This window comes from Sylvia atricapilla, chromosome Z, assembly GCF_009819655.1.
Source record: "Sylvia atricapilla isolate bSylAtr1 chromosome Z, bSylAtr1.pri, whole genome shotgun sequence".
Lineage (NCBI taxonomy): Eukaryota > Metazoa > Chordata > Aves > Passeriformes > Sylviidae > Sylvia > Sylvia atricapilla.
Window position 1 is genome coordinate 75,876,506 of NC_089174.1, and position 25,061 is coordinate 75,901,566.

General features: G+C 40.5%; 1 protein-coding gene across 1 annotated transcript; it reads left to right on the forward strand.

The window, feature by feature from the left end:
• Window positions 1–39: 39 nt before the first annotated feature.
• On the forward strand, window positions 40–25,061 carry DDX4 (DEAD-box helicase 4). Its single transcript, XM_066339586.1, has 19 exons — window positions 40–102; window positions 597–660; window positions 929–1,003; window positions 2,550–2,595; window positions 2,865–2,899; window positions 7,106–7,186; window positions 8,159–8,224; window positions 8,428–8,508; window positions 8,866–8,946; window positions 10,498–10,640; window positions 11,702–11,854; window positions 13,160–13,314; window positions 16,233–16,362; window positions 17,307–17,473; window positions 20,586–20,731; window positions 21,537–21,636; window positions 22,715–22,985; window positions 23,140–23,220; window positions 24,987–25,061. The coding sequence occupies exons 1-19, from the start codon at window positions 40–42 to the stop codon at window positions 25,059–25,061; spliced, it is 2,013 nt and encodes a 670-aa protein (XP_066195683.1).

The following is a 25,061-nucleotide window of genomic DNA, read 5'->3' on the forward strand; positions in this document are numbered from 1 at the left end:
GTGTTATGTCTCCTGTAAGCAGGTTTGGCAGAGTGCAGCATGATTGAGGAAGACTGGAATGCGGAGATAGGGGACGAGGCATTGCTCCCATCCCTTGAGAAGGTATTGAGCTGGGGGCGAGGGGGGGTGCACCTATGGCGATGGAATATGTTTGCTTTTCGCTTTCCTTCCTCCAACCGGTGTCCTTCCAACTTGAGTAGCTGCTGGGCAGTGGTGTCCCCTGTTCCCATGATTTTTGGAAGTATGGTAGGCAGCCGTAGGAGTTCACTGTTACTGAAGAAAGGAGTTTTTCTCTGTACTAGCGATTTGCTTGCTGCTATTTTGTTCAGCTATTAGTGATTGTTGTGTGCTTAAGTGGGTTTGACATGTCAGCTCTATGTAATGTGATTTTTGGTAACGTTCAGATGCAAACAGTATGCCATTGAGTATCCTGAAACGCAATAAATTGAAGCAAACAGAAGAGAGTAAGAGTTTATATTTCAGAAGGTGCACGAGGCAACGTCTTTAAAGTGCATGACTTAGTAGCTGTGTTTGTATTTATGTACTTTACTAGACCTAAAGTTATCATTATGTTGATGCTGCTTTTCTTTTTGCAGGTTAGCTTGCTAGAGAGACCCAATGACCCATCATCTGTCTTCAGCCCAAGTGTAGACTCGTTTGGTATGTGAAAGGCACTTTTGACTTTACTGGTGTTTGGAAGAGTTGGTCCCTTAAGTGTTGTACAAGATGAAAGAAAAACATAATATTGTGATATTTTCATGGCACCCCTATGGAATAGCGACATCAAATTATATAGAGAACATAATGGGTAGACATTATTTTTCACTCTCAATGCTTCCTTGTTTGCTGCAATTATTTAGTAACATATAATTACTACTGAGTTAAAGATAGGTTTGATTTTGAACTTAATTCTATTTTTATATTGTAGGTACTGATCAATTTGTGAACACACAGCGTCAGTCAGTGAATTGTTTTGGTAGAGGAAGGAATTTTGCAGCCAAAGGTAACTTCCAGCTGTGGTGGTATTCCTGATGGCTAATTGTATACCATACATTAGATTTTGCCATGCACTACTTTCAGTCAGCAGGCAGGTTCAGCTCCATGAAAGTAGAGCTCTGTCACGCATGACTGTGGCTTGGGAAGTCAGACACCATCTTTCCAAATGCCCACCTCTTCCTCCTTCTTTCCCTGGCTTTATATGCTGAGCTTGATGTCACATGAGATGGGATTAGCTTTCCTGGCTCTGTCCCATTCCATCTTGTGCTCCCTCACCCCTCTTGCTGGTGGGGTGGAGTGAGGAGCAGAAAAGGCCCCCACTCAGTGTCACCACTGCTCAGCAGTAACTAAAAACATCGCTGTATTATCAATACTGTTTCCAGGAAATACAAAGCACATGTATTTGCTAGCTGATGGGAAGGAAGTTTACTCTGGCTAAACACAACACAGTTTACTTGTTGAAAAAAATTCTGTACCATTTCTGCATCATTTTGGTTGAACGCTGTTATATTGGGTGAATGCTAGGCTTGTTTGGTGTAGGGCACTGATGACAAGCAGTTTTGCTGTAAACTCTCCAGCAGCAATTATGAAGTAACCTGGAAGCTGTATTTAAGGTTTATTGTATTTATGGATGCTTAGAATACTGTCATTTGCATATGAGCCCTTAAGATAAAATTTTTATATCTTTAACTGTTGTGGAAAAACCAGGCTCACTGACATAGTGGTCTACACACCAAGCTTTGGTGGAGAAGAAGCCACTGATGCTGTGCTGGGAGAACTTAATGGTGTCCTGTGCCAGATGATACTGTTTGTTGTTAAAATATGGTAGAACAGGTGTTCAGCTGAAGAATAAGGACTAAGGAGTAGATTATGATCTAAGCTGATTGCTTGGACCTTAGAGAACACCTGAAACTTAAGTCTAAAATGAGGAATATCTTGTTTATGCATGTGACTTACATTTAGGCATATGTTTATTTCCTTTCCCATTCCGTCAAGAGAGTGATTAAGGAACAGCATTAGAAATAAAAATATGCTACGTATGTCTCACTGCCAACTGAGTAAGGAGTTCTGAGTACTAAAAAAATAGGATTTGGTAGATGTGGAAGATATGTTTTCAAGTCCTTGCTTCGTAGCAGGCCTCAACTGGCATTGCCACCTTATTCTTTAGTACCAGTTAGGAAAACTGAAGGGACAAATGCTGTCAGTTGACCTCAAACGAGAAGTCTGAAATGATCCGCTTCCTTACAGAAGAGTTGAAGTTAATGGCTTGATCAGCATGCACACATGTAAAGTCAAAATACTTAAAGAACCAATTTTTGATTTAAGGTTTGAAATTCTACAGGAGAGCAGTACTGTTTTCTGTCAGATTTCTTGGCAGAAAGTATTCCTGTCTTCATTTTATTCGAATGTCTAGGCAAAACACTCTTGTTATATGTTGAACTTCTTGTGAAGTTGTTAAAGAAGGACTAAGAACAATTACCAGATGTAAGGTGCTTGACCTGCACATCAAAATCAGGCAAACTTCAGTGACTGTGTGCTATGCTGTACTGCAGGTTTTCAAGAAGGAAATGGAGAGGATGCTGTAACACAAAACAGAGGGTTTAAAGGATTTGGACAAGGTGAGAATAAGTTTTTTGTGTTGACTGGTTTGAACAGTGCAAGCATACACTGGTCCGTCTTTCTGGCTTTGCCTGTTCCCTGAGAATTAGCAGTCAAGAGTGAAAACTTTGAAATGGCTTCTTCAGCCAGATAAAAGGCACTTGATGTTCTCCTGCAGAACTGGGCAAATTGAGTTACTGTGTGCTATGCTGTATTATTGCAGGTTTTCAAGAGCAAAACGCTGTAGATGGTGCTAGTCCACAAAACAGAGGGTTTAAAGGATTTCGTGGTGGCTTTGGGCAAGGTAAGTTTGATGGTTGGGGCTTGTGTTTTTTTATACTGAGTAGTTTGTATGGGTACAGCATATGTGTAGTGATCTTCATGGGTTTGCTTGCTCCCTAAGGACAACCTGTACAAGGGTGAAAGCAATGAAATGGCGTCTGTTCTTCAGCTAGATAAATAGTGTTTGATTTATACATACAAAATTAGGCAAACTACGTTACTTTCTGTTATGCTATATGCTGCAGGTTATCAAGATGGAAATGGAAAAGATACTATTACACAAAACAGGGTGTTTAAAGGATTCCGTGCTGACTTTAGACAAGGTGAGAATAAGTTTTTTGTGTTGACTGGTTTGAACAGTGCAAGCATACGCTGGTCCGTCTTTCTGGCTTTGTCCGTTCCCTGAGAACTAGCAGTCAAGAGTGAAAACTTTGAAATGGCTTCAGCCAGATAAAAGGCACTTGATGTTCTCCTGCAGAACTGGGCAAATTGAGTTACTGTGTGCTATGCTGTATTATTGCAGGTTTTCAAGAGCAAAACGCTGTAGATGGTGCTAGTCCACAAAACAGAGGGTTTAAAGGATTTCATGGTGGCTTTGGGCGAGGTAAGTTTGATGGTTTGGGCTTGTTTTCTTTCATACTGAGTGGTTTGCATGGGTACAGCATATGTGTAGTGATCTTCATGGGTTTGCTTGCTCCCTTGAGAACTACCAGCTCCGCAGAACTGAGAATTCCTTCTGTTCTGAAGAGCAGAACTGCTTCTGTTCTTCAGCTGTGTTGTGAAACATGAAAGGTCTCTTTAGAAAATGATTATTACTGGGTATAATACAGTATAGTTTGGAGTTCATGAAAAAGTTGTTGGGACTGTTGCCCTGCAGATTTGTTGGAGTGAATAGCTGGCTTTAGTTGCAGTATTTAATTGTACTAATATGCACATAATTTACAAGAGCTGATCAAGCAGCCCCCCTTAACCTCCATGCCAGCCATTCAGGTGAGTGAAGGGGTAGTGTTTGGGCCACTTGGCATGCAACATAAAACACTCTAGGAGCACTTGTGACCAGGAGTGGGCAAACTGGGGTGTGGCATGGCAAGTAGCTCATGTGGGGAAATGGGCATGGCAAGGCAGTGAGGGTGTGGCACAACAGGGGCTGTGGCATGTGAGTTGCAGCAGGTGGGGCACAGCCATCCTCGTGATGATGGGTTGTGGGGTTTTTTTGTTGCCCCCCTCCTCCCTGCTGCCCCAGTTTACTACATCCAGTACTGGTTTACAAATGGTCAAAAGCAATTGCTGCTGCCAGCAAGTATTTGCTAACCCAAACAGAACTCCCTCAAGAAGGAAGCAGGTGTCCAGGCTGTGGTGAGTGTCTGAGTCTGGTGTTAGTTCCAGAGGATGGTGCAAAAAATACCTGCCTATGGTATAAGCAGGTGAGTGATTTGCTTTGTCTGGGGGCAGAGCTTAAAAGAAGTATTTAAGTACTTAAGGAGTGTTAGAGGAAGCAAAAGAGAAATAGATGGAGAGAGTAACACCCTTCCAGCTGTAAGAGAAGCTCAGCAAGTATTGGAGGAGCCCTGACCCCCTTGCCGTCAGGCAGGAGGAGGAGGAGCTGACCTAGTAGATGGGGCAGGAACGGAAAGAGATCCCTTCTTTGGGAGGTAAAACAGTTCCCTCCTAACTTCATTGCCTTCCCAGGTGACCTTACAGAATAGGTATGAGACCTTGGGTCCAGAGAGTCAGACAGATGATACTAAAGAAAAGAATCCATCTGGGGGCTCTTCCAATTGCACTTAACCCTGTCAGATGGATCACAGCCTTAGATATTGAAAAGAAAAGAGAGGTGGTGGTTTTAGGTGACTCCCTTTTAAGGGGAACTGAGGGCCCTGTATATTGACTGGACCCGCCCTACAGGAAGTCTGCTGCCTCCCTGCAGCCCAGTTACAGGGTATCACCAGGAGATTCCCTGAACTAATTCATCCTTCTGATTATTATCCACTGTTGTTTGTCCAGGTTTGCAGTGATGAGGTTGATAAGAAGAGCACCAGTGCAGTTTAATGGTACTTTAAAGCTTTGGGTTGGTTGGTTCATGGGACAGGAGCACAGGTGATGTTCTGCTCAGTTCCTTCAGTAGCAGAGATGAATGATGAAAGGAATATGAGAACCCTATCACTAACTGTCTTAAGGGCTGGAGCCATCAGCAGATTTTGTTTTTTTTTATCATGGGGCACTTTTCATAGCAGTGGGGCTTTGAGTCAGGTAGGCTCTGTCTGTCTGACAAGGATTCTAGGCCAGAGTTGGTAGGGCTGATTGAGAGGGCTTTAAAGTAGGTTTGAAGGGGGAAGGGGCTGAAACCAGGCTTTCTGGAGTGGATGCTAAGCGTGGTAAGCTGGAGTCAACGCTTAAAAGTCCAGCTGAAGTACATCACACAAATGTGTGCAGATAACAAGAGGAGCTGGAAGCCTTTGAACAGAAGGAAGACTATGATGTAGTAGTTGTTGTGGAAGTGCAGTGGATATCTGCTTGCTCTTCAGAAGGGACAGGCGAGGGAGAAGAGGTGGAGTGGTTACTTTGTACATTAGAGAGGCTCTCAACACTGTAGAACTTAGGATTAATGATAGATAATAAGGTTGAGTGCCTGTGGGTGAAGGACCAGCAAGGCTGACATCCTGGTGGGTGTGTCATGGACCACCTATCCTCTATGAAGAGAATGAAGAGGTAGATGTATTATTCTGTAAACAGCTGGAGGGTGCTTAAAGATCACCAGTCCTTGTTCATGTAGGAGACTTTAACTTAGCAAATAATCTGCTGGGAACTGAACACAGTAGAGAAGATGTAGTCTGCGAAGTTCTTGAAGGGTATGGAGGACAGCTTCTTGTCACATCTAGGGAATTGCAGGCCTGTCAGCCTGCCCTTGGTACCCAGCAAGATAATGGAACAGATAGATCACCCTGTGTGTGATCACAGGGTGGGACATATAATACGGCCAAAGGATCAGACCCAGCCAGCGTGGATTTTGGAGGGACATGTCCTGCTTGACTGGTGTGATCTCCTTTTATGACCAAATGACCCAGCTGGTGGATGAGGGGAATACTGTGGATGTTGTCTACCTGGACTTCAGCAAAGCCTTTGACACTGTCTCCCATAGCATATGCCTGGAAAAGCTGGCAACCCATGGCTTGGGCCATATGCTGGGTTAAGAACTGGCTGGACAGCTGGGCCCAGAGAGTTGTGAATGATGCTGCTTCCAGTTGGTGATCAGTCACTTGTGTTGTCCTCTAGGGATCTGTGTTTGGCCCAGTCCTGTTTAATATCTTTACTGGTGGTCTGGATGAGGGGATTAAGTCTACCATTAACAAATTTGCAGGTGACACTTAAGCTGGTATGTGTGTTGGCTGATCTGCTGGAGTGCGGGAATGCTTTGCGGAGGGACCAGAACAGGCTGGATCCATCAGCCAAATCCAGTGATAGGAGGTCTAACAGGTCCAAGTGCTACTGCGTCCTGCCTTTGGGTTACAACAGTGCCTTGCAGTACTGCAGGCTGAGGCAAAGGAGCTGGGCAGCAGACAGGCAGAAAGAGATTTAGGGTACTCATTGACAGCCAGCTGAACATGAACCAGTGTGGCCAGGAAGGCCAATGGCATCCTGGCCTGGATCAGCAGTGGTTTAAAGGCTAGGACACTGATTGTCTCCTGTACTCGACCCTGGTTAGGCTGCACCTTAAGCATGGTGTCCAGTTCTGGGCCCTTCAGTTTAGGAAGGATCTTGAGGTGCTGGAGTAAGTGCAGAGAAGGGCTGGTGAAGGGTCTGGAGCATGGGTCCTATAGGGAGCAGAGGAGGCAGCTGGAGGTGTTTAGCCTGGAGAAATGGAGGGTCAGGGGAGACCTTATCCCTCTCTACAACTGGTTGAAAGGAGATTGTGGCCAGATGGGGATCAGCCTGTTTTCCCACGCAGTTGGTGACTGGAGAACAGGAAAGTTCTTTCCAGGGGAGGTTTAAGCTGGAAATAACTAAGATCTTCAGAGAAATGGTGATTAGAAGCTGAAATAGGCTGCCCAGGGTGGTAATGGAGTTACTGTCCTTGGAGGTGTTTAGGAAAAGCTTGGATGTGGCACTCAGTGCCATGGTTTAGTTGATGAGGTAAAACTGATGATCTCAAAGATCTTTTCCAATCTACTTGATTCTGCAATTTCTGTGATGTTATTTTACCCTGTATGAACTACGCCATCTGTTACAGGTACTAAAGATGGACAGAGGGGGGTACCTCAGTCTGGAGCGCTCGGCTGTAGAGAAAGAGGACTTCTCGCAGATGGTGCAGGTGAGACTTTCTAGTAGTGGGGGTGAACTGTACATATGTTCTCACTGCTGAGTTGTGGCAACATAGCTATTTGTTAGCTTGCTTGGGACTTTGAGCAGCCTGATCTAGTGGGTGGCAACCCTCCCCATAGCAGGGAGATTGTAACTAGGTGACCTTTAAGGTGCCTTGCAACCCAAACTATTCTATCATTACTACGTGTTTTCAGAAGTGCTCCTTGGTATCTGAAGAACTACTGATTTGATTCTATTTTTAGTTCAAATAAAGATTTTTAGTAAGTGTTACAGAGGCAGCATGCTAATAATCCTTGAGGACATAAACTGCATCCTTAATACATGCTAGCAATTCTTTTCTGTTAAAAAAACAAGTTGCTCTTTTCCAAAACCAGCACAGTTTCTTATTCTTTCAAAAAATTAAGACCACTTTCCCACCTTATAGACTGCATCTCATTATGGTAGGGGAATGCTAGACTTGTTTGACTAAGCAAGACAGCAGCACTTTGATGCAGGGCACTGACAGGCAGTTTTGCTGTAGACTCTACAGCAGCAATTATGAGGTAACTTGCAACCTGTATTTAAGGTCTGTGGTATTTATGGATACTTAGCATACTATCTCTTGCACATCAGCCTTTAAAATGTAGTTTTTATTTGTTGATCTGGGAAGACCAAACTGACTGACATAGTGGTATACACCAGGCATTGATGGAGAGGAAGCCACAGGAGAGGAGAACCTTTGTGTCCTGTACCAGATAATGCTCTTTGCTTTTATAGTGTGACAGAACAGCTGAATGCTTTTTGGCAAAAACCTATCTCTTGTCTTCATTTTTTCATATATTTAGGAAAACCACTTTGTTATATTGTACTTTTAATATGAATAATATAGGAACTGAGAGGAACAATTACCAGATGTAAGGTGCTTGACCTGCACATCAAAATCAGGCAAACTTCAGTGACTGTGTGCTATGCTGTACTGCAGGTTTTCAAGAAGGAAATGGAGAGGATGCTGTAACACAAAACAGAGGGTTTAAAGGATTTGGACAAGGTGAGAATAAGTTTTTTGTGTTGACTGGTTTGAACAGTGCAAGCATACACTGGTCCGTCTTTCTGGCTTTGCCTGTTCCCTGAGAATTAGCAGTCAAGAGTGAAAACTTTGAAATGGCTTCTTCAGCCAGATAAAAGGCACTTGATGTTCTCCTGCAGAACTGGGCAAATTGAGTTACTGTGTGCTATGCTGTATTATTGCAGGTTTTCAAGAGCAAAACGCTGTAGATGGTGCTAGTCCACAAAACAGAGGGTTTAAAGGATTTCATGGTGGCTTTGGGCAAGGTAAGTTTGATGGTTTGGGCTTGTTTTCTTTCATACTGAGTGGTTTGCATGGGTACAGCATATGTGTAGTGATCTTCATGGGTTTGCTTGCTCCCTTGAGAACTACCAGCTCCGCAGAACTGAGAATTCCTTCTGTTCTGAAGAGCAGAACTGCTTCTGTTCTTCAGCTGTGTTGTGAAACATGAAAGGTCTCTTTAGAAAATGATTATTACTGGGTATAATACAGTATAGTTTGGAGTACATGAAAAAGTTGGGACTGTTGCCCTGCAGATTTGTTGGAGTATATAGCTGGCTTCAGTTGTACTATTTTGTGGTACTAATTTTATACCCTCTATCTGCTATGTCTGTTACTTACAGGTGTGAAAGATCGGCAGAGGGACACACCTCAGTCTGGGGCTCAGGGTTCTAAGGAAAGGGGAGCACTCTTAGATGGCGCAGGTGAGGCTTTTCAGTAGCAGGGGTGAACTGCATGGATTTCCTCACCAGTGATTAATGACAAAAACAATTCCTTCCTAATTCTGGGGAATACTTTCACTAGTGTTTTTCTCTATGTAGAACCTGCTGTAAATGCTAGGTATCTTGGCTGTATGCCTGTAAAAGACATGTTTGTAACTAATTTGGATTTTAGTTACTGTGTTTTCAAAGCTCTTGTGTTATATAATCTTTGTTCTGTGTCTTGCTGATGTTTCAGTTAATGCACAGTGAAGCAGAGGTGCTAACCCCAAAACTGTTTGAAACAGTCATTCTATACTTGTACCTTTCTACATCCTGTAAAGGGAAATACTTTCTTGTCAGTGCTGACAAAGTGTGTAGTTCTGACAGGCCACTTACCCCTGATTTAACTTTTATTTTAATGTTGGGGGTGTTTTGTTGTCTGCTAGGGATTTTTCCCCCGTAATCCTGCTGTTTTCTTTTGCCGCTGAGGCTACAGTATATGTTGTTCTACCTGGAGCATGGTAATATTCACAGAAGTACCATAATTCAGATTAGGAGTGGGATTAAAACAGGTTAAACATAAAATGGTCAGTGGATGGCTGATATTCTCCATGTAAGAATATGTTTGATATTCATAAAAGAACTTTTCACTGTAGAAAAGATCGTTCAGTAGCTCCTTACTCGGAGGATGAGTTGAAGGGAAGCGCTGGAACAGGCTGACCAGAGGTCTTGTGGGTACCTCATCCCCTCATCCGTGGAAGTGTTCAATGCCATGTTCAGTTGGGCTTTGAGCAGCATGGTCTAGTGGATGATGTCCATCCTGAGGCACAGGGATTGGAAGTGGATGATCTTTGGTTTTGGTTGGAAGAAACCTTATTCTGTGATCAGTGATTAGTATACATGTTCTGAAGTGATACTTAGTATTTGAAGAACAATTGATTTGCTGCTGTTTGACTCAGTCCAACAATTTTTTCAGGTTTTTTGTTCAAATAAGGATTTTTAGGAGTTAAAGTCTTTCAGAGGCAATGTGCTAGTGCTTATAGTGGACATAACTGCATCTTTAACACAGAATAGTAATTCCTTTTTTATGACTATAGTGTAAAGTGTTAGTGTATTAAAAACTATTCTGGAATTTGATATGCAGCAGTTGCATCTGTCTGTATGGAATTTCATGTGGAAAGAGAATTCTTCAGAAAGAGTAAGTTGTTGTGTGGGAAGCGTGTCCTTCCTTGTGTCATTAGAGCCTGTGTCTGCCTGGATGATGAAGAGCCTGATTTTATTTTTGTGAATACCTCTTGAAAGTGGGATCCTTGAGTGGATGTAACACATGAATGCTTTACAAGTCTAACGTCATATGGAGGTAAGTTTTAGGTCGCATAATATAAAATAAAGTTGTGGTAGAATGAATGTATGGAATTTTGTGCCTTCCTGAAAAATGAAGGGAAATCCAGATGGCATGTCATTGAACTTAACTTCGGTAGCTTCATACTTAAAACAGTTTTATTTTAACTTCTCTTTGTATTGTTTGTGAACTTAAGTGGTTGTGTTCTTAAGGTCCAAAGGTGACTTATGTGCCTCCTCCACCACCTGATGATGAACAAGCCATCTTTGCACGTTATCAGACAGGAATGAATTTTGACAAGTATGATGAGAATGTTGTTCAAGTGTCAGGACTGGATCCTCCAGCAGCATTAATGGTTAGTGAACTGGTTGTTATCACAGTTTGTGTAGCATGATTTACAAGGATGTGTAGTGGTGTCAGTATTTGCAGCTAATGAAAGTAATCATTAAAAATACTGACTCATGCAAATAGTGTGATGTTGGAAGGAGGTGCTCCCCATTTGAAAGATAAAAATTTGATTTCGCAATAACTAATGAACTACATAAATGGTCTAGAAAAAGTAATACTGATATATAGGAAGAACAGTCATTAAGTTGTGGAGGAATACCAGTTTCAATATTGAAAGAAAGAGGTCTTTGGCAACAGTTTTTGGGCAGGCTGGTATAGTTACCTTATTGAAGTAAATTACTGAGAGATCTTCACAAATGTAAATGAGCACCTGTTGAGGTAGTATTCATTTGGACAGAGGCGTGTTCTAAAGTAATTTCTAACCCTGTTCTCCATAGTTGCAGTTCATTGTTTAGCATATTCCTAAGTTTTTTATCTAATGGGTGGCCAGTGATGAAAAAGAAAAAAGCTCTTTTTAGGGAGAAGAGTGAGAAGTGCGGAGGTTAGTAGGAGCTGTGTTGAAAGTGAAGATGCAGAAGTATTCTCCTCATCCATCTTGTCAAAGGTGTTCTCACTGAAGTTAAACATTTTTCTCATGCATGTTGCCTTTTGTTCCTGGCTAGCAATGTTGTTTTAGCCACCATTACTGGTTTTAGCACAGAGACCATGTGTAGCTCCTGTCTGAAATGAAAGTAAAAGAGTTCCATTTTTTTTCATAGCATGCTGTGTGAGTATACTTGCTTGAATGCAAGTATATGGCTTCTGAGCAATTTTGTCCTGAAAATAAGACTAGCTGAAAACGTTCAAATTCCCTGCCCTGCAGACAATGTTACTTGAATGGCATGAGCAGATTTTAGAGACCTTTGGGGGTTTTATCTTAAGGAGCCTTGGTAACCTAAATGACTGGTGAGACTACCTCTAAAGTTAATACTCCTTAATATTTGGATGTCTGTATCCTACAGTAAGCATTTTGTGTTTTAAACTTATCCCTTCTGTGATTGTGTAATGACTAATATTTTTCTCTTACAGAATTTTGCGGACACTAATATGTGTCATACTTTAACTGTGAATGTTGCTAAAGCTGGATACTCTAAACCTACTCCAGTGCAAAAGTACAGCATTCCTATTATACTGGCAGGACGGGATTTAATGGCATGTGCCCAGACAGGATCAGGAAAAACTGTAAGCATTTTGTGCAGTATTTATGCGACTGAAAATGTGTGACTGTGGGCTTTTAGGGGGATGCCATACTCTTCCACATGTCACATGCTTAGCTATTTGTTGTCCAGTAATTTCTCTTGCACAGCAATGGCAGGTATCAGGCACAGATACAAGTGACAGGATGGACACATTTTGGGCTTTATTCTTTTTTTCAGTAAACCAGTTTCTTAATACAGCAGGCTAGCCTTCAGAGATACAGCTGTGAATTGAGAAGTATGGGCAGCCTTAGAGACTGTTGATGACAGAATTCAGCAGTTGAAAATGGAGACTTCTGTGTTGTATGGGGTTTTGTCTTATTTAGTGGGGTTTTTTTGTTAGTTTGGGTTTCTTTGTTGGTGTGGGTTTTTTTGTTTTGTGTTTATTTGGGTTTTGTTTCCTTTTTGTCTCCTATTGTGTGTGTATGAGTTTTGTGTGATTTTTTTTTTTCTTTTTTTTTTCTTATTCAAACTTAGGCCAGCGTGTAACTGCATTGTGCAAGTTTGATGAAGTCTGATCTGCATCAATCTTGGTTTTAGGTGATTTGCTCTTAATCATGGAACAGTGTTGAGAGTTGATATTAAATTGAAAATTCTCAGCTTTTTAAACTGTCAGTGTACCTAAATCTAATCATTGACAGCTGATGGATGGCAATGTTTAGTCATGAAGTGTAGCTTTTTGCTAGTTTTGTTTTAATGTAGTTTACTAGTTACTTCTTTTGAAAGACCTCTTCTGTTTGCAGAAGCCTGTGCTCTGAATGCTTTTGGGGCTGCTATACAGTTCCAGGTTCATGGGTGTCTGATCTTACGTGGAAGTAAGTGTGCTGGTGTGGTGCAGCTACGTTGCAAACTGATCTGCCATTCTGGTTGCCTGGAGACTGTTAATACATGATTACTTTACAGACCTACTAATGATAACTTAGAGCTTTTAAGTACATATTGTAAGGATGGTTTTGGTCTTGGATTGCTTAATTACCGAGTTATGTAATCAGTATGTGGAACTGTATGGTAAGTTAGCCACTGCATGATTGTGTTCCTGTTACTAGACTGTTAAGATCCAGAGGGATACTTGCATACTGGTTAACAAGGAGAAATAAGCTTAAAGGTTCTGCATTCAGGTCAGTTGTTTTGCAGTCTGCTGTCCTTGGTCATTGTGTGCACTATTGTTCAAGCTTTGAGATTGATACACAGATTTTAATGTGGCTCGTAAAGAGCCACATTAATGTTTAAGTCATAAAATGTTTTAAGACTCAACAGCCCGAATACTGCTGTGGTTTTTTTTTTCCCCCAGGCAGCCTTTCTTGTACCAATTGTGGCCCAAATGATGAGGGATGGTGTAGCTGCTAGTAGCTTTAAAGAGCATCAAGAACCAGAATGTATTATTACTGCCCCAACTAGAGAACTGGTAAATCAGATCTTCCTAGAAGCAAGAAAATTCGTGTATGGGTAAGCTTTTCCACTGTTGTCTGGTATTATTGGTAGTTACTTTGCTTACATCACCAGTGCTTTATTTTTTCATAAGTATTTGCAGATTTTTTTGGGCTAATCAAATTGCAAACACTTGAGTTTAGATTATAATGAGTTCAGACTATTGTACTGGTTAGCAGGTTTCTTACTATATAGCTAGGGATTTAAATGCCTGATCTTTCTGATATTGGGGTTGGTGAGTGGGACCAGTGAATGGAAGGCTTACTCCAGCTTGAAGCAGAGATGAGTATTCAGTTTACCGCTGGAGTGAAAAGTGAAATTTCTTAAAAAATGTGTTAAGAGAACTTTCCTGTCTGACTGTCCAGGAGCCACTCTGGCAGTCGTTCTGACACCACCTGGGACTTCAGCTGCTGGGACCAGAGTCCCTTTGCAGCAGGTGGCTCTAGAGAGCTGCTGGCTGCCCTGCTTGACTCCCTACACACATCACACAGAAAGTAGTGAGGTTTCCTCACTGACTCAACCCCAGGTTTCCCATAGCACAATCTCAAACCTCTGTTTCCTTTAAGTAATTTCATTGTTTTGCAGCAACATGTAATAGCTCAAGCAAGGTGTCTCCTAAAGGGACCCCTGAACAAAGGAATCACTGGGTTTTTATATGCTCACAGTTTATGTACCTAGTATTTTGAGGTCTTCTTACTGAATTATTTGCTCCTGCAGAATCTGGGTGTCAGATTACCTGGCTAGAGATGCAGGTCTTTATGCCCTTTGTTAAGCAGTGGGTCAGCATCAGTTTATTGTCTTTTGCCTGTGCTCCAGCTATTTCTTGCCACCCAGAGATCAGTCAGTAGCTTGCGCTGCAGCTGCACATTGAGCTATCTGCACTAGATGTGTTCAACATGAAGAAATTCACTAGCGTGTTTCACTAGCAAGTAATTTATACTTGCTTTACTTTCATCTTGGCAAAATGGAGGTGGATGTTACGGGTTTTAGTTAACTTACAGTTACAGTTTCTAATTACTCTTACTTCCCTGTGTTTCTGGTCTTGGACATGTCACAGCTCAAAGGAACTCTTTGAACTAGAGATCTAAACTTCTCACTAAGTCCTGTAATGTTGTGTGAGAATACATTTGTGGTAGATTTGTCATAAATCTTTTTACTAAGTAATAGATTCTAGCAGTGTACAGAAGTGAACTAAATCTATTGTGTGTAAGTTTGTTATTGTTTGAAGGTGAAATGGAGAACATGATTGCTGCAGAATCTGGTGGGATAAGTCATACTTGCCTTTGTTAAAGGAAGCTTACACTTAGAGGCTGTCTGTCTTCAGGAGAAGTTACCATGTTTGCATATCTAGTTATTAAATATGTTGTTAGGAACAGCTTAATCGCTAAAACTGTTATAACTTTGTAGCTGATTCTGTTCATTATGCTGTTTTAAACTAGATAAATATGATTTTACCATAAAATAACATTTGAGTCTAGAACGTTTCTCTTGCAGCTGGCCTGTATTACAAATGTGAATGAGTTAAACAGCATCAGGATGTGAACCTGTGTTGTCTAAAGAAGAGAGCATGCATGTTGATCAGTTGAGATTTATGATCTTAGGCTCTTTGATTTAATTTGCAAGTAGGAATATGAAATACCTGGGTGTTGCCTCAAGTTTGCCTGTTTTTCACTTTCTGCATTTTGTTCTCACGCAGCTTCAAGTAAACTATGTATATTATTAGAATTGTTTACATTCTTCCTGTCTAGGAGGAGTATGATGATTGATGGTGATGGTCACCAACGAGGTGGAAGAGGTGGCTACCTGTGTAGCCAATCTTGGCCTGTCTGTAAATTTGTATATATATGGAGTCAGAAAAATAAAGTAGAAGCTTTTCCTGCTTGACCTCCTGCTGGCCTGCGTCATCCTTTCGTGCTCCTAACAGCAGCCGCAAGTGTGACCCTCCGTCACAAGTGTGACCTCGACGGTGAGAAAAAAATTCAGCCGTCTGTGTCTGAGGTCACACCTGGTTATACTAATAGTGGATAAATACTGAAATTGTAAGATTCCAGAGGGAATTTATATTCTTGACTAAAGCTTTCTGAAAAGTTTTGATTTAACTTCATAGAAGTTCACTGGGTTTATCTGATCGTCATTGTTCATATGAAGCTGAATTAGTATAATTAATATCTTCAGTGAAAGACCATTTGAATTTCTGTGTGAAAATACTTATTGCAGGCGTGTAAAAGCCTTAGTAGAAGGTTATAAAGATGAGCTTGTAAACATGATTCAGAGCTGTGTAAGGTAGTTCCTGCTTAGAGAAGTGGTTGTCTATGGAAGAGTATCTGATGTAGCTCTAGTTGGCAGATCTAACCAAAAAGCTTGGTGGAAGAGCACTGAGTACTCTTTGAGTGGATTTGCTGTCCAGTCCTTCAGTGTATGGAGTGAATCCTATGAGCATATGTAGATTTGCTGTCTAATCCTTGGCATGTATAGCCAGTGTGATTAACTGCTTTACAAAGATGGCAAATGTGTATTTATTATTTTGCCCTTTTAAGGTCTGCAGAGATTACTTCTGAAGCTCTAGAGGCATGTTTAGTGGTGGTTCTGCTTTTTCTGAGGATGATGTATAAAAGGGAACGAAATCTTAACACTGTTTTGACTGTTACTGTTAGTAGGTCCAGTTTAAAGAGAGAGGAGAATGCTGGTGAAATCAAGTGTTTGTTCTAGCAAGCTGCTTTGGCAGCCTCTGTTGTGTAGTGTCAGGGGGAGCTTCAGGTGTACTTTGAGTCAGTTTCTGGTTTTGAGCACTGTTTTTTGGATTGACCTATATGCTAAAGGAGTTAAACCACTCCTAAACTGATTTACAGTAGATCTGATTATTTTCTATGAACTTGCATGAAGCTATACTCTATGCATAATTAAACAATTAATCCAAACGTTTTTCTACATAATAGAACTTGTATAAGGCCTGTTGTGGCCTACGGAGGTACACAAATAGACTATTCAATTCGTCAAGTAAAGCAAGGCTGTAATATACTGTGTGCCACTCCAGGAAGGCTTCTAGACATAATTGGAAGAGGAAAGGTAAGATCTTAACACTTATCTGAATTCTCTAAATACTCTTGCCTAAAAGATAAAATATTATTTTTCATTTTTTCAAAATTAGCAGAAACAGAGGTTGGTTCTCAATGCTGCCATCAGTATGCTGTCTTTGTGCAGGCACTGAAATACAAGTGAGGTTTTCTTAGGCTGTCTAAATTCCATTAGGTTTTTGAAGGAGTAGCGTGAGTCTAGATCTCTTCAGTTCCCTTCAGAGGCAGCTAGGATAATACTGGTCTAAACCAAAATGGCTGCAGTTGTCATGGCAATAAAATTTAATATCTTAAATGCCTGGAATACCTTCACTTAGTTTTTGTGGCATATTCCATAGTAGATCTTCACTTGATGTTTGTTTCGCTACAATGGCTTTTTATCTATCTAGCACTGTATTTTCATTTACTGATCCAAAATACAAAAAATTCCAGGTTATATATTTGAATTTTTATTTTCCCCTGTCATTATAAATTCATATTGAAATTTTTACATGTTAGAGTGGTGACTCAGTGATCACTGAACAAACAAAGTTGTCAGGATTTTTTTAGTGACAGTCTTGGTCAGCAGTGATGAAGTTGTAATATTCTTAATGCTTTCTGACATTTTTTTAAGAAAAAATGTTTTTTTTCAGACTGTTTGAGGGTTGAGAGAATCTTTCTAAAACTGAAGGCATAATTCCAAAACAAATTGACTGAATTAGAGTTGGTCTCTACTCTGTGTGTTTACATTGCTGAACCAAGTTCTGAAGCACTATGGTGTGAGAATTTGCAGATTAAAAGGCTAAGCAGAGGTTGAGATGTAAACAAATCATATACTTCCACTTTTTATTAACTTGAAAGAAATAAGTAAAAGGTGAATTTTGGCAATTAGGGTATTTTGTAAGTGCATTCTGCTAGTGAACCAATGGTGTTTTTCTTTGACTGAAATACTTGCAGATTGGTTTGCATTGTGTGAAATTCTTGGTGCTCGATGAAGCAGACCGCATGCTTGATATGGGTTTTGGTGCAGATATGAAGAAGTTGGTATCTTTCCCAGACATGCCACCAAAAGACAAGCGCCAGACACTAATGTTTAGTGCCACCTTTCCTGAAGAAGTTCAGAGGTGAGTAGAATAAAAATAGGAATCTGTCTGAAGATGCACTTGTATAGAACTAAGCATCTGCAGTTAAAAACACTCTTATTTTTAAGAGCTTGAATATACCGAAAGCTATGATACTCATATGTTGTTGAATTTAAGCAGGGACTCTACAACATTAACTGCTTAATTTAGATGGACGCTCCTAAGCAGTTTATAAAGTTGTCTGAAGGCTTTTGAATTCTGTTTGCAGAAGTCCTCATGTTCCCCCTGTTGGTTTCTTATTCCTCCACCACATCTGTGCAAGCTCAAAACCAGTGATATTGCTGATAACACTGTGGCTAATGAGACATACCAATTACTGCTCTACTTACCAGCGTTTATGATATGCAATTCTTACTTATGTGGATAATTGGTATTTATCTTCAGTAGTTTTAAAGCTTCTGCAAGTAGATTGATGATAGATACATTTTACATATTTACTACTCATTACCTTTGAAGTCCTTCTCACTTAAGGGAACAGTCTTCAATAGCTGGCAAGTGTAGTTGCTGAGTAACAACAAAACAACTAATTCCCTGCAGGCAGATGGAAACTTTTTTAGTGTTTCTTCTGCTTTTCGAGATGCCAGCACCTAAATAGTCACTCTGTTAAATCAGAAGTGTCTTTAAACTTCAGCTGATGTAGTTCAAATAATTTTGTTGACTTTTTTGGTAGGGATACTGTTAGAAAGAGTGTTGATAATTCAGGGAGTCAAATGCGGACAACTTCTTTGGTCTTAGAAAGTCTGCGAGATCTTTTCTGAGGCAGGGAGAAAATACTTTTCAGTAGTTTGCTGTCCTGAATGAAAGAGGGGAATGGGCTGCTTTCTCCTGTTCAGTCAGGTAGTGCTGACCACTGATGTGGATATGTATCATCTTCCTTGAAGCGGGACTCACCTGTTGTGACTTTGGCTCCTTATCAAGACCTTTTTCATAGAGTTCTTTAGGAAAATAATGCTATAATGAATTAAAAATTACTGTTTGCTCAGCTGGTAATCAAGCATTCAGATGATACCATACACAAGTGTAAGTTGTGTTCATTCTGCGCATTTACCTGTTTCTGCAGGAATGTGGTCTCACTTCTCAGCGTGTCCTGGGAAAGACCAGACTTGTGTATCTCCTGTTAAGATGCACAGTGTGCTCTGATTCGCTCAAGTTTTGTGTTAGAAGAATCTTGGTCCCTTTATCTCTCACAATGTTTTTATCATTGTGGTTGTGCTCATGCTTTTGCTGTGTATTTTTCTTGCATACTGGGGGATGAATTGAGAGTACTGTAACTACCAGCATCTGAGATTCCTTGACTTTTAAGATGTTTACTATTGCTGCTTCTGTTGAATGAAAAAACCCCAACAGATCTACCTTTCTGCTCTCAGTCCTGTAGGATTTACAAGTGCTGGTGGAAGATTGAGAAACCAGAGTGATTGGATCATGGTTTGGAAGTGCAAAATAACATTATAGTCCTACAAGTATTTAAGTTAGAAAAAACCCTTAAGCTGATCAAGTCTAACCGTTAACCCAGCACCAGCAAGTGAATCACTAAACCAATTCCCCAAATACCTCATATGCTTCTCTTTTTTAATTACTTTCTGGGTTGGTGATTCCATTGCTTTCCAGGCCAGCCTGGTTCAATGCTTGAAAACTTTCAGTGAAGATTTTTTCCCTAAATAGCCAGTCTAAGCCTCCCCTGGTGCAGCTTTGAGGCAGTTTTCTTTTGCCCCTGTTGTTCTTGTAACCTTTGGAAACTGAAATGCCTAAAGGTAGTGTTCACATTTTAGTGTGTGAAAACCCTTCTTTTCTGGAGTCAGTTCTTTCCTGGATTTAATGCTTTTCTGGTGCTGAAGTCAGGAAAGCTAGTGATTTCCTCAAACTCTTCTGCCAGGAGAGCTGTAAACAGTATACTCTTTTGCTAGTATTGGACACAAAGGTGCTTTTTTTGGACCTGTTGGATTTAAATCGTCCTGCACTTCTGCTCAGTGAATATAATCAACTTTAGTTTTAACATAATGTTTGGTTTTATACCTGAACTTGTTTCTGCTGTTACATAGACCTTTGATCTGATAGTTGAAGCTCTTTCTACACACATGAGTTGAGAGAACCATGCATTTTTGTAGTACTGGAGAACTTCAGTTTAGCATTTGAAGCTTCATAACTTCCAAAAGACTGTGGTTTAATCCCAGCTGGCAACTAAGTATACAGCTGCTTGCCCTGAAAGGCTACTTCAGGGGCTCCCTGGAGCCTTCTCATCCCCAGGCTGAGCAACCCGGCCTCTTGTCAGTCTGCCTCCCTAGGAGAGGTTCTTCAGCTCTGTTATCAGGTTAGTGGCTTCCATGAGCTCATTCCGGCAGGTCCGCATCTTATACTGGGGACCCTGGAGCCCAGCACACGTGGGGTCTCACAATATCAGAGCTGAGGCGCAGAATCCCCTCCGTTGCCCTGCTGGCCACAGTTCTTTGGATGCAGCTCAGGGTACAGTTAGCTTTCTGGGCTGCAAGTGCACTTTCCTGGGTTGTGTCCAGCCTCTCATCCATCCACCAGCACTCCCAAGGCTTTCCCTTCAGGTCTCATCTGGATCCATTCTCTGTTCAGCCTGTACTTGTCACCTGTGTAAAAGGTGTCGCCTACCATACCTAAAGCCTACCATACCTTTAGGTACTGGAAGGCTGCAGTTAGGTCATTCCAGGCTTAATGACCCCCACTCCTCAACTTTCTCAGCTTGTCTTTAGAAGAGAAGAGCTGCAGCTCTGTGATCATCATTGTGGCTCTCTGGATTTCCTGTGATATATCTTTCTTCTGGTGAAGATGCCACAGCTGGATGCAATACTCCAGCTGAGGTCTTACAAAGGCAGAGGTAGAGCCTGTTGACCTGTTGGTCACACTTCATGCAGCCTAGCATGTGGTTTGTGTGCTGAACCCAAACTATGCAGACAACTCTGGCTTTTTTTAAAAAAATAGTATAGAAGACTACTTGTATTGTTCCTGACAAAATGGAGGATAAAAACATTTGTTCAAAGTGTTGCTTAAACATAAATGAGTGTGTGCTTTTAAAGCAAAAATAATTGCATAATATGTTTCCTGTTGCTCAGTTATGTGTCTTTTTCAGGCTAGCTGGTGAATTTTTGAAAACCGATTTTTTATTTGTTGTTGTCGGACATGTGGGTGGAGCATGCAGAGATGTTCAGCAAAATATTCTTGAAGTTTCTCAGTATTTCAAGAGGGATAAACTGATTGAAATTCTACACAACATAGGTAACTTAATGCCAGTTGTTCACCAGGGAAGTCAAAATTGCTTGGTTTTTAAACTTGTGTTTAGAAGGTCACGGCTCTATGATCTTGTGTGTTACATGCTTTACTTGACAAGATTATTGTTGACTTGGGGGAGCTGTGGATTTTTAGGCATATTCGTGTAGAGGTATTTCATAGAGTCACAGGATAATTTGGGTTGGAACGGACTTGTAGATGTCATGGAATCTAGTCTAACGCCCAATATTTGTCAATTATTTATCTCTATTAGAAGACAACCTTTCTAGTTGGCTTTCTATTTTATATGGTCAGTTACAGTACTTCAGCATCTGGGGCTATTATCTGAAGGTTACAGGTGTATAAAAACTACTGTGTGAATGTTTGGACTGTATTTTATTAGTGTCTGTGATTTTTCTGTAGTTGTGCTGTATGTCCTAAATTTTAATGCTGAAGACTGAATGTGAGTTTGGAATTAAAAAATGGTCTGTGGGATCTTGCTTTCTATGCTTAGGATAATCTGCTGCTTTTGAGCATGTGCTGTAGAAAGGAAATGCATGCTTGTCACAGGGAACAGTGTTTGTTTCCCCCTTTTATTGAGGAGGAAAACAATGTATGTGTATATTCAGTTTCTGGTATTGGTATAGAAATTGGTGGATTGAATTTAATTAGCTCATAGTAGGCAGGAAATTACGTCCATACTTTAAAGAGTGTTCAAAATGTGTGCCTGCAATTAGGTGTTAATATAGATAACAAATAGTGAAGATGTGTCATGTTTCAGACTGCAGTGGCTTTAAACTTCTGTTCAACATAGGTGATGAACGAACCCTGGTCTTTGTGGACACAAAGAAGAAAGCAGATTTCATTGCATGCTTTCTTTGTCAAGAAAACATACCAGCCACTAGTATCCATGGGTAAGTATTTTTGAAGTGAAAGTCACCTGTATTTCGTAAGAAGCTTTTATTGAGAACTCACATTTGGCCATATCTGCGTAGTTTAGTTTGCCATGTGTTCTGACAGACACTCAACAGAGGTTGAAGAAGGACTAAAATGATCTTAGCATGCAGCTGCAGGATGTTTGTGTATATCCTGTGGCTGCTGGATTGTAGGTGTATGAAAGCCACACAGCTTTTGTGCAGATCTGGTCTTCCAGTCCTGGCGAGCCTGAACTACTAACTCACAACCCCCTTGTGTGAGAGGAGGTTCTTAATACATTTCTGTAGAATTATTATACTGGTAGAATAACTGGTTCAGCGGAAGCTGTTAAGTTGTCATAGATGTTACTAGTTTCTGATTCATTTTGCCTTTTTGAGTTGGAGTTAGGATAGTTATTTTTCTTCAGAGTAATGGTCATAGCAGGCTTCACTACATATCCCATATTAAGAGCCTAAAGAGCACTGTTTAGCTTTCTAATTTGTTTTCTTATTTGGACAACAAAGAACATGAGTGGAATTCTGACCCAGTATAGTTCAGTACTGGGTAATCTGTAAATATTCTTCCAACATGGAAACACCAGAGCAAATCTATTTTGTCTCATGATTATGCATGGGAGACAAGTTCTGTACTGCTGACTGGCCAGTTTTTTTAGTATACCTGAAAAATGGCCTATGTAGGAATCTGTGTAGACTTTTTCTTTGCCATCTGTCTCCTTGCTACAAAGCTGTAGGAAAAGCACTTGTAATCAATTAAGCAAGTGAATTTTCTTAGAGAAGCAGTGAGTTTGATGCATAATTATTTCCAGTTCTTTTAAAAAAACTCAGTTTCTCTAGAGACTTAACAGTTCTGTCTTGCTGCTCCTCAGTTAAAAATTCAGAAAACCTAAACTGGGCAGTGTATGAATTATTTGGTTTTTTTTTTTTTTGTTTTGCATCCATTGTCTGTCCCCCCTACCCCCCAAGAGCTTTTTTTCCATGAAATATGGCATTTAAATAGTATCTTAAATAATACTGCAGGTTTTAGAGACATCCAGTCTAACCCTTGCTTTCTTTATAGAGATAGAGAACAGAGAGAGAGAGAAATAGCTCTTCGAGATTTTCGTTCTGGAAAATGTCCGGTTCTGGTGGCAACCTCAGTGGCAGCAAGAGGTCTGGACATTGAGAGCGTTCAGCATGTTATAAATTTTGATCTTCCTTCCACCATTGAAGAGTATGTGCACCGCATTGGGCGAACTGGTCGTTGTGGAAATACTGGGAAAGCAGTTAGCTTCTTTGATAACAGTTCAGATGCTCATCTTGCACAACCTCTGATTAAAGTGCTTTCAGATGTAAGTTTCAAACATTAGTGCTTAGCTTTTCCCCTTCTTTAAGATTTCACTTAAATGTTCTGAGCAACAGTGACTTTTTTGGTGCTGTTATGGAACTCCTAATTGAATTAGTAAAGTAGTCAAGGTCTCTGAATTGATTTTCCTAATTGCGTAGGCTCAGCAGGAGGTTCCTGTTTGGTTGACAGAAGTTGCTTTTGAGGTTGAAGGTGGACGACTCCCAGTTAATACCCAAAAGGTAGGTCTGGAAATTAACAGAAAGTCTTGTCTATTAGTTTTAAACTGGGACAAAGTTCTATCTTCAATGGTGTATATCCAGAATAATGCCACTGAAACAGTTCTGACTATAATTGTGTCTCTTTTCTTAATTGTGCATATTCAAGGAATTCAGTATTACTGAAACTAATTTCAGACAAGTTTCTTGACTTGGACTCTTACAATGTGGCCCCTTACTAAGCTGCCTTAGTCTTGATCTATACAGAGTTCCTCAGGAAGAAAACATTGCTGCAAATATACACAAAAGCTGGAGTTCAGAAATTTCTGTGCTGCACATGTAGAATGGGAGCGAATAGTTGCTGATTATACAATTATTGCTTGTTATTAATCACCCAGTCAAGCAATTATTTGACTCAAAGCTTAAGCTAATTATAGTGAGAGAAATGCACCAGTCTGGTCCGTGTCAAAATTCTTAATGTCTGTGATGGGCAGAGGTCTTTTAGTCTTTCACTGTTGTTAATTTTAGGGTTTGAATTCTGTGCTTACTTACTCCTGTATGAAAGCCTTTCCTTCATGTCGTGATTCCATAGGAACTTGATCACATTTCAGTTGCTTCCAAATGTTACAAATGTACTTTCTTTGAGACCATAAGTAGAAACAATTGCTCTCAATGCTTATACAATGTTTGAAGCTTCAGTTCAAAGTCTGACCTTCCATTCAGTAATTTTTTTTTCCTATACCATAGTTAATGAAAGCATTGGGTGGTTTGGGTATTTTTACTTGGCTGGCTAGTCTTCTTACTAGATCTGAATCATTTTTCTGGGGGGCCTAAAGAGATCTCAGTTCAAATGTTGCTTCCTTCTCAAACTTGCAGCCTCGCATTACAGCTGTTGCGTATGCTTGCGCAAACTTTTTCTTCCAGAGTAATTCTTGACTCAGTGGATCTTAAGTGCCCTTGAACTAGAATATGCAATATATTTTGGCTTTTTTACTAGATTGCTTTCAGAGGTGGATTTCACTAGATTGCTTCCAAATGCAGGTCTCCAGCCTTTGTGTAGTGTCTCCCAGGATTTAATGAAATCTATAATTTCTAGGTCCAGGTCTGTCCATGTCCTTTAACACCTCTGAGTTACCAAATCTGACTGTGACTCTGTCTGTAATAGAATAGATGTTCGTGTGAAATCTGTCTGCTTGTGTTGGGAATTCTGCCCTGAATATCACATATTTACAGTGCACCAGCTCTTTGAGTTGTAGATCGTGAGGTTCTCATTACTATGAGACCTTCTCCTGCCAGTCTGACAGAAACGCTTTCATTTGTCATCAAGCCATTATTTTCAGGGAAAGGCCATTTGATAACCAAATGATGGGTTTGAAAGAGGAATCTGTTGGAGGATGATAGGTAATTATTTTGAGGCAGTTTTAGAGATTACTGAGCTTTATTCTTTTTCCAAAGATTTTACTGGGAAGGTAATGCAGGCAGTAATTCTTAAGTATGTAGTGGAGAAGGAAGGGGATTTTTCCTACAATTAATTGTATGAACTGATTTCTGTTGGGTAAGAAAAGAAGTAGGAATGTGAACTGTGGGAAGTGTTATTCCCACAAGTAATGAAATCTGAGATTGATTAAACTACAGGGTCAAAAACGTTGTATATGAATGATGAAAACTGAGTGTTCAGATTACACTGAGATAGAGGTGTGCTGAAAGCTAAAATTGTTTTTTTGCTGACTTAACCATTAAATGATTGAAAGTGTTAATAATTCTAAACTAGGACCTGTTGTGTTTCCTAGAATTACAGAGGCAACATGAATGCAGGAGCAGTACAGATGGAGTGTTCTGCAAGAGAAATTGAGTCATGGGATTAA